At 38.2% G+C, this 16,014-nt stretch overlaps 1 protein-coding gene across 1 annotated transcript in view; it reads left to right on the forward strand.

The window, feature by feature from the left end:
* Positions 1-16,014, forward strand: part of LOC149072179 (uncharacterized) — a 134,829-nt gene that overhangs the window by 8,959 nt on the left and 109,856 nt on the right. The window contains exon 3 of the mRNA XM_089246551.1: positions 14,291-14,687. Within this exon, the coding sequence (XP_089102677.1) occupies positions 14,606-14,687 (82 nt within the window). The 5' untranslated portion in view covers positions 14,291-14,605. The remainder of the gene's footprint in view (positions 1-14,290; positions 14,688-16,014) is intronic.

Genomic DNA, 16,014 nt, shown 5'->3' on the forward strand with positions numbered 1-16,014 from the left:
GGTTGAAATGGTTGTGCAACTCGTAAACAAGACGTTATCATCCCACCGTTAGCTATGTAAAAAGTCGCTAAAACTTTATATCGAATTCTAGATTCTTCGAAGCAGAGCAAAACCTTTGACGCGGTTTAGAAGCTTCAACGATAGTCAAAAAGTTTAATGAAGTTAGTATCAGATACAGGGCTCGTTTTCTCGTCTTCTCGCTCAAGTTTAAATCGAGATATATCACTTACAAGCTTTCGGTTTTATGAGTTCCATTGTCTAGGTTCTTTCATCCGATGCCGTATCGTTAAAAGTGAGACCATGTCGTCGTAGGCTGACTGCCTTCCACTCTCTTGCAACAGAATTTCGAGATATTTTCCTCTTAAAGCTTGCGGTCGTTAGCAAAGTACGAGCAAGAAAATGCAGTTTTCCTTTCCGCAGTCCGTCGAGAATCATTATCATTTTTTTGCTCTCCATCTAAAATTTATAGTACTTTTGGAGCATTTTACGCTGTATATTTTGTAAGGAAATCCCATGTTGCACTCGTTGTTTACAGTAGGAATGTCGATTATTCGAAATAATTCGGGTCAAGTTGTCTATGCCGACAAAAATCGTTTATATTAATGAATTTTTTTTTAATTACGATTAAAATAACTATAATTTTTGGAAAGGTAAGCACATGATATCTGTATTTGAATAAGACCTAACTAACCTAAATTTCATTCAAGAATTACAGCTTTACATTACCTTCAAATATAGTTTTTTAGCTGTTGCTTATGGTAATATTATATATATTTTTGAAGTTAAGACGTTTTGGATTATATATATATCTTTCTAAAAACCACACGTTTAAAATTTTTCATATGCTCAGTGTCTGTGGGAATTCCTTGTACACTAACAGACGCCATTTTGAATCCTGTTAGAATTTGTGAGTTTCTAGAAGCATCCAAGAAAATCCAAGATCCCTTCGCTTTTAAGATAAAATCAGTTATTCGCCTACTAATCGGCATGAAATGTGATAACGACAAAGAACAAGTCCGAAATCCGTCGGTGTAAGGTTTATAGACACCATGAGTGACAGAGAGAGGAAGGTTCGAATAGGGTGAGAATGTTCAATAAAGGCCGGTAGAATGTGCGTGATGAATCACACTCTGGCTAGCCATCCTAGATGATCTTGCGCGCGCGTTAGACACTACGATTCACACGTTTTCAAGGTTTTCCTTAAATATTTTCACCCATTCACAATGATTCATGATTTCGTCTTTATGTGTTCGAGAGATATCACAAACAACTGCGCATGTGCACAATTACAAACTCATGCTTTTAAAATGTATTGCCAAAAACGATCTTTATTTTAACGGTAGTTGGAGAAGCTGATCCGGGATAGGAAACATATGTTGGCGTCTAGTCCTTTCGAAGTCTTTTTCGTTTATTGCCATGTATAGCAACATCAAGTTCGTCTTTATCGAGCTTTCAATAAAAACTCATGTAATTAGAGCAAAAGCACAGAAGTGGTGAAATTTCCAAAAAAATTCCAAAAATCTAAAAATCACTCCACAATTTGAGCCTTCTCTTTTTGAATCGCCAATCGGCAAGGAAATGAACGCCAAAAACGTTAAATTTAAGACTGAAATCCCGTGAAAGTAATTGAAGTCTCAAAGTATGTAAATAACATATTTCTAGAGTATACATATGAATAATTATTTCGGTGTCGAAAGAATTGTTTTTAGACTAGACCTCGCCGTGCGTGACAGATCGGAGGAGAGTAAATAAGGAACGACACTCCAAGCAGGAAGAGGCCAATTCCGATGCTTGAAGTGTCGCTACTCAATATCCAACTTCGATGTGTCATTCAACAGAGAAAAAATAAAACAAAAGTATTGGAAATTTTCTGGCTCTTACTGGTGAAGCAATAAGTGACTTACTGGCTCAACAAGGCTTGTCAACAACAAGTCATCGGAGCGACTACGAACCGCCGACAAAATGATGTTTATATGTGATGGCGGATATTGCTAAGAGTTTCACATATCGATGCTCTGACAACTAATGAATAACGAACGGAAGTTTAGCGATGGTCATGAAGAGACCGTTTTTCGATGCTCAAATATTTTACTGTGTGTTTTTGGGATATATTCCAATCACCTAAAGGAAGTTTCGCACTTTTTGTACAGGTCTTTATGATTATGAACTCGTGATACAAGCTTCAAAGGGTGATGGAGAACTGTATTTTTGGCAGCACGGATGGAAATTAAGCGTTTAAGTCCTTGCGGCTTATTAGGTGCTGTTAAATTAGTGCTACTTGGTGACAACAATTCAAAAGAACTGCAATAAATTCGTGCATTTATTAAAGTTTATTATTCCTAATGTATTAGCAACGCGTTTCTACTCATCCGTAAAATGTACTGTTTTGCTTGATATGCTTGCAAGGGCATGTCGGTCTTTTGAAAATTCATAAATACGTCCATTATCTGAAAAATGAAAGTCACAAATGGGCCACCCTAGGTTGTTCCAATGATGAATATTCCACCATAGGGACAATTTTGAAACATGTCAAGCTAAGCAGGATACTCTACCAGTCCGAAAAACGTATTGCTACTAAGACTCGATAAATATGAAATTGAAAGACTGTCGCGAATAAGGAATATGTGTATTGCAATTGTTTAGCTGTTCTTACCAGGTTCAATAGCGCTTAAATATAGGCCACGAGACGTTAAAGGCGGCCTTTCATCCATGCATTCTTTGAAAAAAAAAAACCTGATTGTTTTGTGATGTTCTCTATCAACCCTGGAAATTCGCACTGTACTAGGAAATAAAAATCATCTTGTATCAGACACTAAGTTTTTGTTTTAATTATGGTAAAAAAATCCAATTAAAAATTTATATTTAAACGCTAATCCAACTATAAAGATTCATTAAAGATGAGAGTAGGCTACTTGACGATAAAATATACGTACTAGTTATACAGGCTGTCCCAAATTGTTTGCACAGAGGAGATCTCTGCAAACGTTGACTTTAGAAATATAATATATACACTTTCAATTACAAAAAGTTTTTAAATGACGTGCTTAAATGAATCACTTAAATCTCAAAATTTGCTTGAGGGGTCGTGTACATGAAAAAATATTTGTAATTGTAAAAAAAAAAAAAAAAAAAAAAAAAAATGTAAATTTGAGAAAAAACAGCGTTAAATGCGGAAAACCCGTTTTACCCGCATTTAACGCTGTTTTTTCCAATTTTCTTCCATTTTTCGAATTCGAATATCTCAGTGAATACTGCACTTAGAAAAGTGGAACTTGTTTTTGTTGGCCTCAAAAGAGACAGAAAATTATCCAGAATAATAAGAAATTGAGACAGAATAATTGAGTTTTTGAACACGGGACACTGCATAAAAATCTAATTTCTTTATTTTTTCATGTACCATGTACACGGCTCCTCAAACACATTTTCAGATTTTTAGTAACTGCAAGTCATTTGAAAACTTTTGTAATCACCGAGTGATGCCAAAACCGGTTTTTCATGGCAAAACCACTTCAAAAACAAGTTTTTGAGCTGCTCTCAAAAGTTCTGAGCTGCGGGTGTGGAATCGACTTAAGGAGAACTCAACAAAATCAGTCACATGTCCGGACTATAGCAGAGAGGTTTCAATATTTTCCAAGCAAAATATCGATGATAAAATTGGTTGAGCTAAATATGGGTGGTCACTATCTCTCTTAGGAAAACACAACTATCGCGGGTCAGCATTCTAGAGAATTAATTCATTTTGTTACGGAACGATACAGGTGTTGCAATCTCTTACTGTTGACTGTTGACGGTGACCTCGTGCTGTAGTTTTTTTGTTATCAAAGAAAGAGATCACCAAGTTGAAGCTATAAGAGTGAATTGGAGGGATGGAGGGAGCGAGTCTACTTGAACTACATTTTCACATTGAGTAGCCAAAAATAGTCACGATATAAGTAGTATACTACTACTACTTAACCGTACATGCACCTCGTACACATTCTTCAGTGGAATTTGGTATAGTATACTACAAGCTTCAGAAGAAGCGTTGATCTAAGTTTTTGGTGTTGAACTAATAAGGGTTAGGACTATTGTGAGTCAACAATATGAAGTTAGCACTCTCATCATGCTTAATGATCATAATTTATTCATCAATAGACATTTTCTTCTACGAAGACGATGACGTGTCTCAGGATGACAATGCCATGATTCAGGGGACCCAAACTCTGAAAATCGGTTGGAAACAGCAGTAGGCAACATTCAAACATTTGACTTACACCACATCCCGTAGAAGTAGAATAGACACACATCGTATATTTGATCGAAAGCCTATAGATCTTACTAAAGTTGAATCTAAGAAGTCATTCGTTTCTTCTCTGATCCACCATGGACATGGGCGGAGATACGGGGGATGCCCCCACGGCCCCCGTATGAGAATGTGTTAAGTGAATTAATTTTGCAAAATAGGGTAGAAATTAGTGTTGAGATAGTGCATCACCTTAAAAAAAATATTTTCCAAGTCGAACGCATGCTGTTATTCATTCTAAAATTCCAACAACTTAGTTGCGCATTCGACATTTTTTTTTTGGCAGGGCAGTGTCACAGTATTCCTCACTCCAAATGTAAATTCCATGCTGATGCAATATGCATGTAACATCATACACATTGCACAATGCTGAAAAAAACACATTTGTTTGCTTTTAATATGTGTTATTATTTGTGCATTATATGCTAAATATGTGCATTATTTTCTGCAATCCACATAACCTTTTCAATCACACCGAATAATTTACGAATTTGTACTTTTTTGATTGAACATAAATGTGGTAATGGTATTAATCAGTTGATATCTGAAAAATTTGATTACCAACAAAGTGAATCCTATTCAAACAAACGCGCTGCCTTACCAGAATTAAAATTTATTCGGATAATAACTGATTCCGAAAATATTGGAATTTCATGATACTGATATGAGCAGTAGCAGCAAAATCGTGTAACAAATATGTGAGTTACGAGTTTGAGTCGCTCCTTTTAGTTGATGAAACAACATCCTCATGTTTCAAGTCACAGCATATCAGGATTTGGCCGCTGTTCGACAGTAACGACAGGTACCGAGTTGTTGTTGTGTTTATTTTTTTTGTTTTCCAGTCTTAAGATTAGATACGAACGAAGCCTGGAGAAGTCATTACGGTGAGTGGGTGAATTGTTCTTTTGTATCGATTTTTCTCACAGACATTTTCTGTGTGTTGTTCGCTGTTGGATCGTGTTGTGTCACGTTTCTATTCGTTCACGTTTCATTTCCTCCCGAGAGTCGTCGAAATGTCAGTGCACAGACGAGCTAGTACATCGTTAAATGCGCGTATAAAAATACATCAAACAGATTATTTGGTCGACTGATTCCATAGAAAGCCTTTGGCTCTTTGTCGTGAATTCATATTTTCCGATTGTCATAACCGTAGTATTGCCTAATTGCATTTCCATCCTCCCCTCCTTTTCACTTTTCTAATTTCAAGATGGGCTTTAGAAGCTTCCGGGATATACAGACGTGGTTCAGAGGAAACTGTTCCAAATTTCTGTCTGCATCTACGGTAACATCATTAGAAGAATACATCTGCAGAATGCTTTGCGGAATATGTTCTAGAGTATAGCGTTAAGCGTATGTTGTTCTAGAGCAGCGGCTCCCTATTAGGGGTGCCTGGATTCTAAGTCCATGGTCTTTTCATTGGGAGAATTATAAAAAAATTAATACGAATGACTTGAAAATAAAATAAATAAATAAAATATAATTAATTACATAAAATGAGAAGTTTTGATTAAATTTATGCGCAAAAGAAGCACCGCTGCAACGTTGGTAGACTGCAGGAGCATATATTATGATTTGACAAAAACTGTAGTTGTATTGACATCTCAATCGGAGTATGAAACGTTGTTTTAGTTTCTTTGCATTCCAGTAGATCGCATTGCTATCGCATCACATTTACTAGTACTGGATAGAATGTTCTCCATTATTCGATAACATTCTTGCCGTTAAGATGGCTGTAGTTTCTGCTGCTATAAGTGGGAATCTATGGCAGACATCAAGATTTCTGGGGGTTCACGACTAAAAATATTTAGGAACCACTGTTCTAGAGCAACAGCTACAGAATGTTTGGCAGAGTAGGCTACACCGCAGAAAACTTTGCGAAATATACGCTAGAGAGAGAACAACAGTTACTTAGAGTCCTGAGCGGAACAGCAGTTGCAGAACGCTTTGATGAATACTCTAGAATAGCAGCTGCAGAATGCGTGGCAGAATATGCTTCTGCAGTATACGAGTTTTGCATGCCTCCACGACTTAATGAACACTAACCGCTGGTTGCTGCATTTTCATTTTTATTTTTTGCATTCTACATTCTGCATCTTCATTTGTCTTCCTTTTTGTCGTCATTGAAAAATGCTATCGTAGATGTAGACGGAACGTTCGAAACAATTATTCTTGGACTACGGCTTTATAGTCCAGAAGCCTCTACTGATGATACCGACCCTGTGAGCCTACATCTCTTCATCAAGATGGACTGTTTGACCTGACGGTGGAAGAAGACGAACCGTTTGGAAAAATTTCTTTTGTGTCGCAGCTCTATAGCCCAGAAGCTTCTACTGATGACACTAACCATGAAAGCCTGCATTCCTTTATCAAGATGGACTGTTTGGTCATCTGACATGTAAATGAAAGATAATTTTTTATTATTTATTTAAATCTGTGTATATTTTGCCGTCAATACCGTCCATTTATAAATATTTCTACTCCAGCCAGTATGATCATTTACATAATTAAATCACGAAAGGCAACTCATGATGTTGCACTCACATCGTGACACAGACCATCTGCTGATATGAGGTACGTTATGCGCTTTCTGCCCACAAGAAATCTGTTCCGTTAATCTGTGTATTCCGAAAGCCATAAGGGATCAAAAAGTTCGTGAATGGGTGAAACTATTCAAGGAAGGCCGCGAGAATGTGGGAATTATAGTGTCTAACGCACATGAAGTGATTAACGCGAATCAAGTGATTACAAATGAGCGACCCAAGAGTGGTTTATCATGTACGTTCCCTCGGTCTCTCTTAAACAAGCTGGCCAATTGATGAACATGGCATTCAGGCCGTACATACATTCCACAGATTCGGCAAAGAACCACTTCCGTTGCCACAATCCCGCAGACAGAAAATGATGTACCTTATCTCACAGATGAAGGGCAGCTATTTTCTCACGCATTTCCATCTTAACCCTCCGTCGGGCGCAACCGACCTGACAGGCACAGTTTGTTTCTGAACAATAAATTCGTTATTTTTTTTCAACGAATTTCGTTTTTTTTTTGTCTAAACATTCCCACGGAAGTCAGTGATTACTTTTAGAACTCTAAAATTAAAATTAATGGGTATAAATTTGCGATTTTTTTTTCCTGTACCCGAACTCGCTGGTCCCAATATTGCGCCCGACGGAGGGTTAAGGCACAAAATCACTAAAGAAAAAATTCAAGATGGCATCGGTTTGTACGGAAGAGATCCCGAAACACACTGTGCATGTGCAAAATTACGAACGTGCGCTTTTTAAAGAGAAACTGTTAAACGTGACTCTCACCAAATACAGGGTGATTCTACATTCATGGGACAAACTTTAAGAATTGATATGATACACGTAGAGAAGCATTTTTGTTCATAGAATGTGCTGTCGAATGCAATAGCAAAGACGGTAGAGGATGTTTTTAGAGAGTGTTCAATAGCACTTCTCAAATAACAAATATCATATTTTTCCGACGGATTTGCTGCGATATGTACTATCAACCATTCGAGGGTGCATATTCACCTTCAGATTGGAATGGAGCTTTTATTGGTGCAAGACCCATCAATATGCTACGTTAAAAAATGATCAAGCGGTATAAGAACTTGTGGTACTTAATTGGCGTTACCCAGGTGACACCACATGAGTAGGTCTACCACATTACAACATCCTGCACCCTCGAATGGTTGATTGCAGCAAATCCGTCAGAAAAATATGATATTTGCTTTTGGTGAACGGCTGTTGAGCAGTCTCTAAAAACATACTCTACCGCCTTTGTTATTACGATTCGACCACACATTCTATGACCAAGAATGCTTATTTAGGAGTCTCATATCACCTCTTAAAGTTTATTCCGTAAATTTAGAAGCACCCTGTATAGAATATAGCACTTATGCAGATTGTAAACTGCAGACAGTAACGTTGTCTTCCATTAATGGACCGAGAAGTGACCGTTTGGATGGATTAGATTATCCTTGTAGTCAAATAAAATTTTTGTTCCATCGAAGTTGTTGTTCCTAAACATGATTTTACTGCAGTTTTTAAGCAAAAAAGTCTTCGTACAAAATCGAGTTACGGGTTTATTTTTTGGTCTGCTGCAAGTATATTTATGAAGCATAGTTGGTGGCTGGCTGGCTGTCTGCCATTTGTGCAAATACTTCTTTGAAGGAGCTCCTTTTCTAGGAAGAAACTCTTCCACTCATGATGAGAAAAATTCTTCTTATTTCCCGTGAGTCAATAAAAGAAATACTAGCTTTAAGCACTTATGGTATATTACGCCATCACGAGAACCCATCGATGACGTTATTTTCCACACACACACATTCATATCACCCATAATCAAGGAAAGTCAGTTATAAATTATTGGTCCCAACAATCTAATTCAAAATTAATTGATCAATAAACGATTATTTAGATCCATTTTGCGATATTCATCGTTCTGGAAAACCACGGTATGAAATAAGGAAGGAAGAAATGACTCATTTATATTTCCGTTTTGCTCACTGAAATCGTCTTATTCGGATAAATATCTGGTTGAGGAACCACCCCAGACTGCCATAAAACGCCTTCTGTCGGGTGAATTGTGAAACTATATATCTTTATATACGAAGGTTTTCAACAGCTGGATGATGCGAAGATGAATTTAGGAAAGAGATAAAATTCAACTGCCCTTGCGGAGAATCGAACCCACGTCTTCTCACGTTTCGGGTGAGCGCCTAGACTACAAATGCAACGAATATCGCATTGGCGCGGTAGCCCAGGTCGATAAGATACTCGCCTAAAGTACAAAAGGTGTCGCGAGTTCGATATCCGGTTCATCCTAGTCAGAAACTTTCCTGACACAGGGGTACAACAGAAGCGGCGACATGACTACAGAAAAAGATTGCTACTGCAGGGAGTCCCAAACCGAGGGGTTAGTGCACCAACCCCTCGGTGAGTATAAAAAAGGCTGCCGTTCGGAATCGGCAATAAACTGTAGGTCCCGGTATAATAAACCCTCGTGTGCAGAAAATAACCGTGGTGGGACAAAAATGATCAAATGACGAATATCGCAATCGTTCCTCAGAGCTCGTGTGCACTGAACGGGACCGTACATGGATGGTCGGACCTAACTCAGGCCAAAGCTCACAATTTCTGACAGTTAATTGAATGGCAGTGACAAGAATTTTGAATTTTCTAAAGACAATTGAATTTTCTCTCTTTCCTAAATTCATCTTCGCATCAGCCTGCTGTTAAAAACCTTCGTATGGATAGCAGAGAATGGCATAATCCTCGGATAAGTCGCCATCTGGTGGCAGTGTCAGCAATTGTGAGCTCTGGCCTGCGCTAGATCCGACCGTCCATGTACGGTCCCGTTCAGTGCACACGAGCTCTAAGTAAAAATTGCGGTATTCGTTGCCTTTGTAATTTAGTGGTCTAGGCACGCAGCCGGAAAATGGGAGGACGTGGGTTCGATTCCCCGCAAGGACAGTTGAATTTTCTCTCTTTCTTAAATTCATCTTTGTATCAGCCAGCTGGTAAAAAAACCTTAGTATAAATAGCAAAGAGAGTGACATCATCCTCGGATATATCTTTGAATAATACTTATTTGTATCGATTTCGGTATCGATAAACAGGTTTCGATTGTTTACATGCCAACTTTTTTTTATGCTCACCTTGTACATAAAAAATTAGATTGATTATAGTGGACTAGAGAAAAACCACAGAATTACGAAAGGGGGTCTAACTTCACTCCTGATTAGCAATGAAAATAATTGGCTAAATTCTATTTTCACAACTTTTATTGAAAGGATAAATAAACCCAGCCACTATTTTGTTGTTTTATGAACGCCAAAATGAAAGAGTTATTTCTCTATTACGACATTTGGCAGACCATTTTATCGAAAATGAAATGAAATTGCATATGTAGGCAGTTTATACTGCAATATATTCTATTTATAATATTTTTTAAGCCACAAAAATACGTTTTGAAAGCAATTTAAAAGTAAATTTGTTATCTTGCATAAACATCGCGTTTCTAAGTATAGCAGCAAAAATCTGCGTGATGTAAGAAGTACCGTGAATTCTGAAAGATATGTCTTCTCCCCCCCCCCCACCCCATATACGTGACTTATATGGCTTATACGAAAGTGCGGCATGTAATTTTCTCTTTTCGGAGTAAAAAAAAAAAACTATGCGCGAGGCATTTCAAAAATACTCGTCAAGATTCGTCAACATTTTTGAGACTTTTTGAAGAAACCGAATTTTTTTGGAGTCTATTTGCGAGAGGTGTCTTATAATTGAGAATCGTCAGGCAATATCTCTTCAAAAAACATGCTTTCGTAATTTTGTATAATGCGCAGTTGCCTCTTTACACTTCTTTGCTCGTTTCACACAACGGGAATCATGTCGGCAGTGCACAGAAAATGTTTAAGAAAATTGATGTGCTCGCCACTTCTGAAATACGGTCCGTTATCTATTCTACAATCGTTCCAATCTCTTCCTGACTGCAAGAAATGTGACAACGTCGGATATTCACCACCTAATCTGTAGATTATATTGATGGCAAAGTTCAGGAAAGGGGGAAATTAATTAATCCGTTTGCGATCACGTGCCAGTGAAATAAATTCAAATAAGTTCTCTGTGTTGTCTTTCCTCTCTCTTCACCACCGCGAAGCTTTATAGTAGCCCTATCAACTGAAGTTGATTTTTCTTTTCTTCCTTTTTTTCTATACTCCTGTTAATGATTTTTTTTCCACACATATAATGTATGTTTCTACTATATGCATGTAAGAGCGAAAGAGGACACGTACGGTGAGAGTGAAACGAGACTGAAAAAACTCTCTTATCTAGCTTATCTATTATACTTTGTCCTCTTTTATACATATTTTTCCTTTCTCCTTCTTTTTTCTAACGTGTGGTTAGATTAGGACGAGGTTACCAGATTTATCACCGATTCGTCAAATCCAAATTTGTTCCCAAAATTTTGTACATGAAGTGGTTAAGGAAGATCGGAAAAACGTGTGAGTCACGGTGTTTAATTCACGTATAAAAACACCTCTAATTCCAGATGGCTTGCCAAGCGTGGTTCATCAAGCATATTCTCCCGGCTTTCGTTAAATAGCTTCACCCATTCAAGAACTTCGCCATCATTCTACCTTTCGGATTAGAAATTTCACAGATCGATCGATCTGACGATTAATCTCTGCTGTTGTCACATCTCCAATGGCAGGCTGTTCGATTTCCTTAAGCATTTCCAGTTCACGCTAAGACAAAAAACACATAAACTTCTGACATGACTCAAAATGGCGTCTGTTTGCGAACAAAGACGCCCGAACACAGCTTATATGCGCAAACGTGAAGAACGCATGCTTCTTTTTTTTACAAAAATATTTCCAAACGGATTTCACTTTCAAAATAAGTCTCGTAAATAACAAGCGAAACATTTTTATTTCTTCCTAATAATTTGTAAGAAACGTTGCCATGGAAAACGGAAAATAGACATTGAAATTTGATCAAAAGATTAGTCATCGATGGGTTACAATCTACTTTTAGTAATTTTGTTTCGTTCGAATTCTTCGTTAGTATATACGTATATATTTTTTCAATGTACCAAGATCAACGGTGGCTCGAAGAAAATCTATTGATCTTTTCCTCTTTCTCTTTCTTTTTTAAGAATTGTAGTTCTTTTGAAAGTTCCAAAGTTTCAGAACAAAGTCCGGAGAGAACTCGGTTAACAGCCGTCGTGTCAATCTTGGAAATACGTTGCTTCTCTTTTATTGTATTTCATGATCTATGATTGAGGACAAGGCTTTCCTTTTTCTTTATCGATAGAGGAACAGAACCAGGAGCCGCCTGTCCAGAAAAGACTGCCCAGGAGAATATAAAAAGCATTATATTATTTTTTTTTTCTTTTATTGTGTCTTTTGGCGAACATCGCCTTTTCCTTTTTCATTCCAACGAAATAACTATAAGGTAGAGTTCATCGAGTTCACCACGTGTTTTGGATTCCTTCGAAGAACAAAGCAAGGGAATCAAGCTCAAATGATGCGAAGGTTCAGTCAACCGAATATATGGTATCACATGCTGCCGAATCAATTGTATTTCATTATGCATAATCAGTGAACACAAAATATAAGGAAAAAGATTAACAAAGGGGAAGCTTTTGTTGCCAACTCCTTCCGTAAACTAGGGGTTTCAAACGCTGCAAGATACTAGCAAACTTAATGCGGGATACATTCACTAAAAAAATAATGCAGGGTGATTCTAAATTCATGGGACAAACTTTAATAGGTGATTTGACTCCTAAACAAGCATTTTTTGGTCATAGAATCTGCGGTCGAATTGCAATAGCAAAGACGGTAGAGGGTGTTTTTAGGGAGTGCACAACACAATTTTACCAGAAGAAATTATATTTTCCGACGTATTTCCAGCGATATTTGCTATCAACCACTTGAAGAAACAGACAAAAATAGGTATTCACGGATAGATCTTGTTGGAAAACAATTTCACAAATATACAGGGTGATTCTAAATTCATGGGACAAACTTTATAATACATCTAAACATGCGTTTTTAGTTATAGAATGCGTAGTCGAATCGCACTAGCAGAGGCGGTAGAGAGTGCACAGTAGCACTTCATCAAAAGCAAATATCATATTTTTCTGACGGATTTGCTGAAATAAGTGCGATCAATCGACCATGCAAGGTTTCAGGGTGTTGTAATGTGGTAGGCCTTCTCGTAGTGCAACCTGGGTAATACAAATTCTACCGCAAGTCATTGTACCACTTAATCATTGTTTGGCGCAGCATAACCATGATGGTCCTAGTACCAATAAAAAACAAACTCCGATTCAATCCGAAGATGCATATGTGGCCTCGAATAGTTGATAACACATATCGTCGCGAATCCGTCGGAAAAATATGATTTTTCTTTTTGGTGAAGTGCCGTTGTGTACTTTCTAAAGACACCCTCTATCGCCTTTCCTATTGCGATTCAAACGCACATTCTACGACCAAAAGTGCTTGTTTAGGAGTCTTCTATCACCTCTTAAAGTTTATCGGATGAATTTAGAATCACCTTGTAATAACAATACAAACAGTTGCCGTTATGAATCATGTCGATGAGCATTTCGTGTAGTTGGCTTGAAAATGTCGGAAAAAGTAACACTGTGAGGTATATCTTGGTCGCTTTCTGACGTGAAAAAAATGTCACAAAAATGAAGAGCTGTAAAATTACGTGGTCTGAGTATCACGAGTGGTGAAGTTCGTAAACGAATGGAACGCCTTCAGGTAGGCCGAGAAAACGCACATGACGAATCACGCTTGGGTTGGTCATTTGTAATCACTGACAATCTTGTACGTGCGCTAGACGCTGTGATTCACAATATCTTCCGGATATTCTTGAACATTTCTGCCCATCGATGGACTCTATCATCCTCATGGCATTGGGAAAAATCTGGTGACTAATTTCTGCTGTTTTCAAATTTATCGTAGTTAGGGAGCAAATTACCAGGCCTTAACTTACTGAGTCTGGACAGCATGATTTTCTTGAGCATTACAGCCTTCGACATGAAACGCAAATACTGCCTACGTGATTCAAAATGGCGTTTGTTTGTGAGCAAGGTAGTGCAGAAACCGCTGAATTTGTGCAAAATTGCAACCGAGGAATTCTTGCCAAACGGTCGTTTGCAAATAAAATTAGTTCCCTATTTTTACCCAAGAACAATCCGCTTTTGTTCTTCCCCCCACTTGATAACCCTTACTTGCTAGAGTTTTCTTTTTTCGCATAGAAATTCAATTTGAAATTATTAAAATATGGATTCAAAGGGAACAGGATAGAGGTATGATGGTTGAAAAAATTAATTTACCCATGTAAATGTAGTTCAAGGTTATTGAAAAAGGATTTTTCTGGAATGCCGAAAAAGGTATTTGCATGCGGGTATTTAACAAATAACTTTTAATACCCAAAGTATTTAATTTTATATGAGTATTTGATCGAGTTGTGTTGTTTTAATAGGAAAATGCGGGATGTTGTTGAGGCTGGATGCTGTGAAACTGCAATCTTTACTACCTGAATATCGAGTAGCGCATGGGCAAAAAGCCGCCGCCCGATGAAGCAACAGCAAAACCGACATCAACATCAGCTCATCACCCCATCGCTGCCGCCTCATGCGCCACCAGCCCTCCCGACACCAACAAACGCATTCCATGACCATCTGAATCTAAAGACTGATACCGCCAAGTTTTTTCTGATAGAAGCACGATTTAGTTATTTGTGATAATAGCTTTCAGTGATCGGATTCCGAATCATTAGGGGCGAAACTTGTGTCTTATGTCTTTATATGTTGTGGATCGGAAGGACAACCATTCCATCTCCTACTCAATGGTGCATCCGACAGCTGCCTGCACGCAAGGTAAACTCTTTCGTGTTATAACTTTCTACAATTTGCTTTACTAGCATTTTTCTTAAACAAATTAGTTCTGTCATTTCTACAAGGATTCTTAAAAGAACGAGAAAAGAACTGTACAGTTTTTGATAGTACAAAAGAATTCCTATAATCTTTAACAAAAAAAAAGACGGAACACCTCCAAGTCAGTATCCGAAAGTCATGAGGTCATACGGAACTCGTATACTGTTCTGGGATATGTCCTGCTGTCCTGAAAAGGCTTATATCCCGGGAGGGACAGACCCTGGGTCGTGTCTGTTCTGTCGGGATATGTCCTGCCAAACATTCTGCAACTGTTGTTTAAGAGTAAAATTTACAAAGCATTCTGCAGCTGTTGTTCTAGAGCAGTGGTTCTCAACCTTTGGGAGCCTGCGACTCGGTTGAATTCTTTTTTGTGAGTGGAAGGCCCGGCCTTACAGACGACTAATGGGGAAGAATTAGAAGAAAATGAAAGAGAGAATTTTTTGTGTTCACGGCCCGGTTTGACAGATGTCAGGGCCCGGCGGTTGAGAAACACTGGTCTGGAGTATATTCCGCAAAGCAGCAAGCAGCTACTTGATAAACTTGACGACTGAATCCAAACATCTTCTATGGGACAGTCGATATTCGGGGAAATCTCACTAAGCAGTGTTGGAACACGCACGACGTAATTAAGGCTGGGAGATGCGTGACGTGTACGGTCGGGCATTGTATTTTTAGAAATTAGCCGCTGGAATACATGATGGCACTGCAACAGTTTGTAGAAACTGCTGGACATGTATCCTATATCTTAATTGTTAGAGTTCCTCACGCTATACTAGAGTGATATCCTGTTGTACTGGATGGCACTCCACGCCATCCAAATAACGGCTGGGTACAATTCAAAGGTAAACTGTAGATTAGAACGCTGTTCGTTTCGTCTCTGAATCCGAATCCACGGATCATCAGACCCAACACAGGATTAGGATCCATCGCTAATCATGATTCGCTGTCTTTTACGCCTATTCAAGACATCCGCGGACTGCACGACGGTTCACTGGAGTTCCGTTTTTTATGTAGAGGGAGGGTATTTTAGGGCTGATTCGTGAGAATATTACTCAATTTAAAAGAAACCCATTCGGCGTAAAAACAATTGTTTCGAAAAATGTCACTAAAATTGCAATAAATCGCATACGTCAATCTACATCATCTTTAATAAATGCATACAACGAGAGACGCGCTAGTCGCAGGAGACCATCGTACTCATGTGCTGGAGCGGGACTTCCTAAATATGCATCGGAGCGTCATTTGTTGATCTCAGTGAAACTTCAGTTAC

This window comes from Pholcus phalangioides, unplaced genomic scaffold, assembly GCF_987345545.1.
Source record: "Pholcus phalangioides strain wild (caught in Gottingen) unplaced genomic scaffold, Ppha-v1.0 ptg000017l_1, whole genome shotgun sequence".
In the NCBI taxonomy this organism is placed as follows: domain Eukaryota; kingdom Metazoa; phylum Arthropoda; class Arachnida; order Araneae; family Pholcidae; genus Pholcus; species Pholcus phalangioides.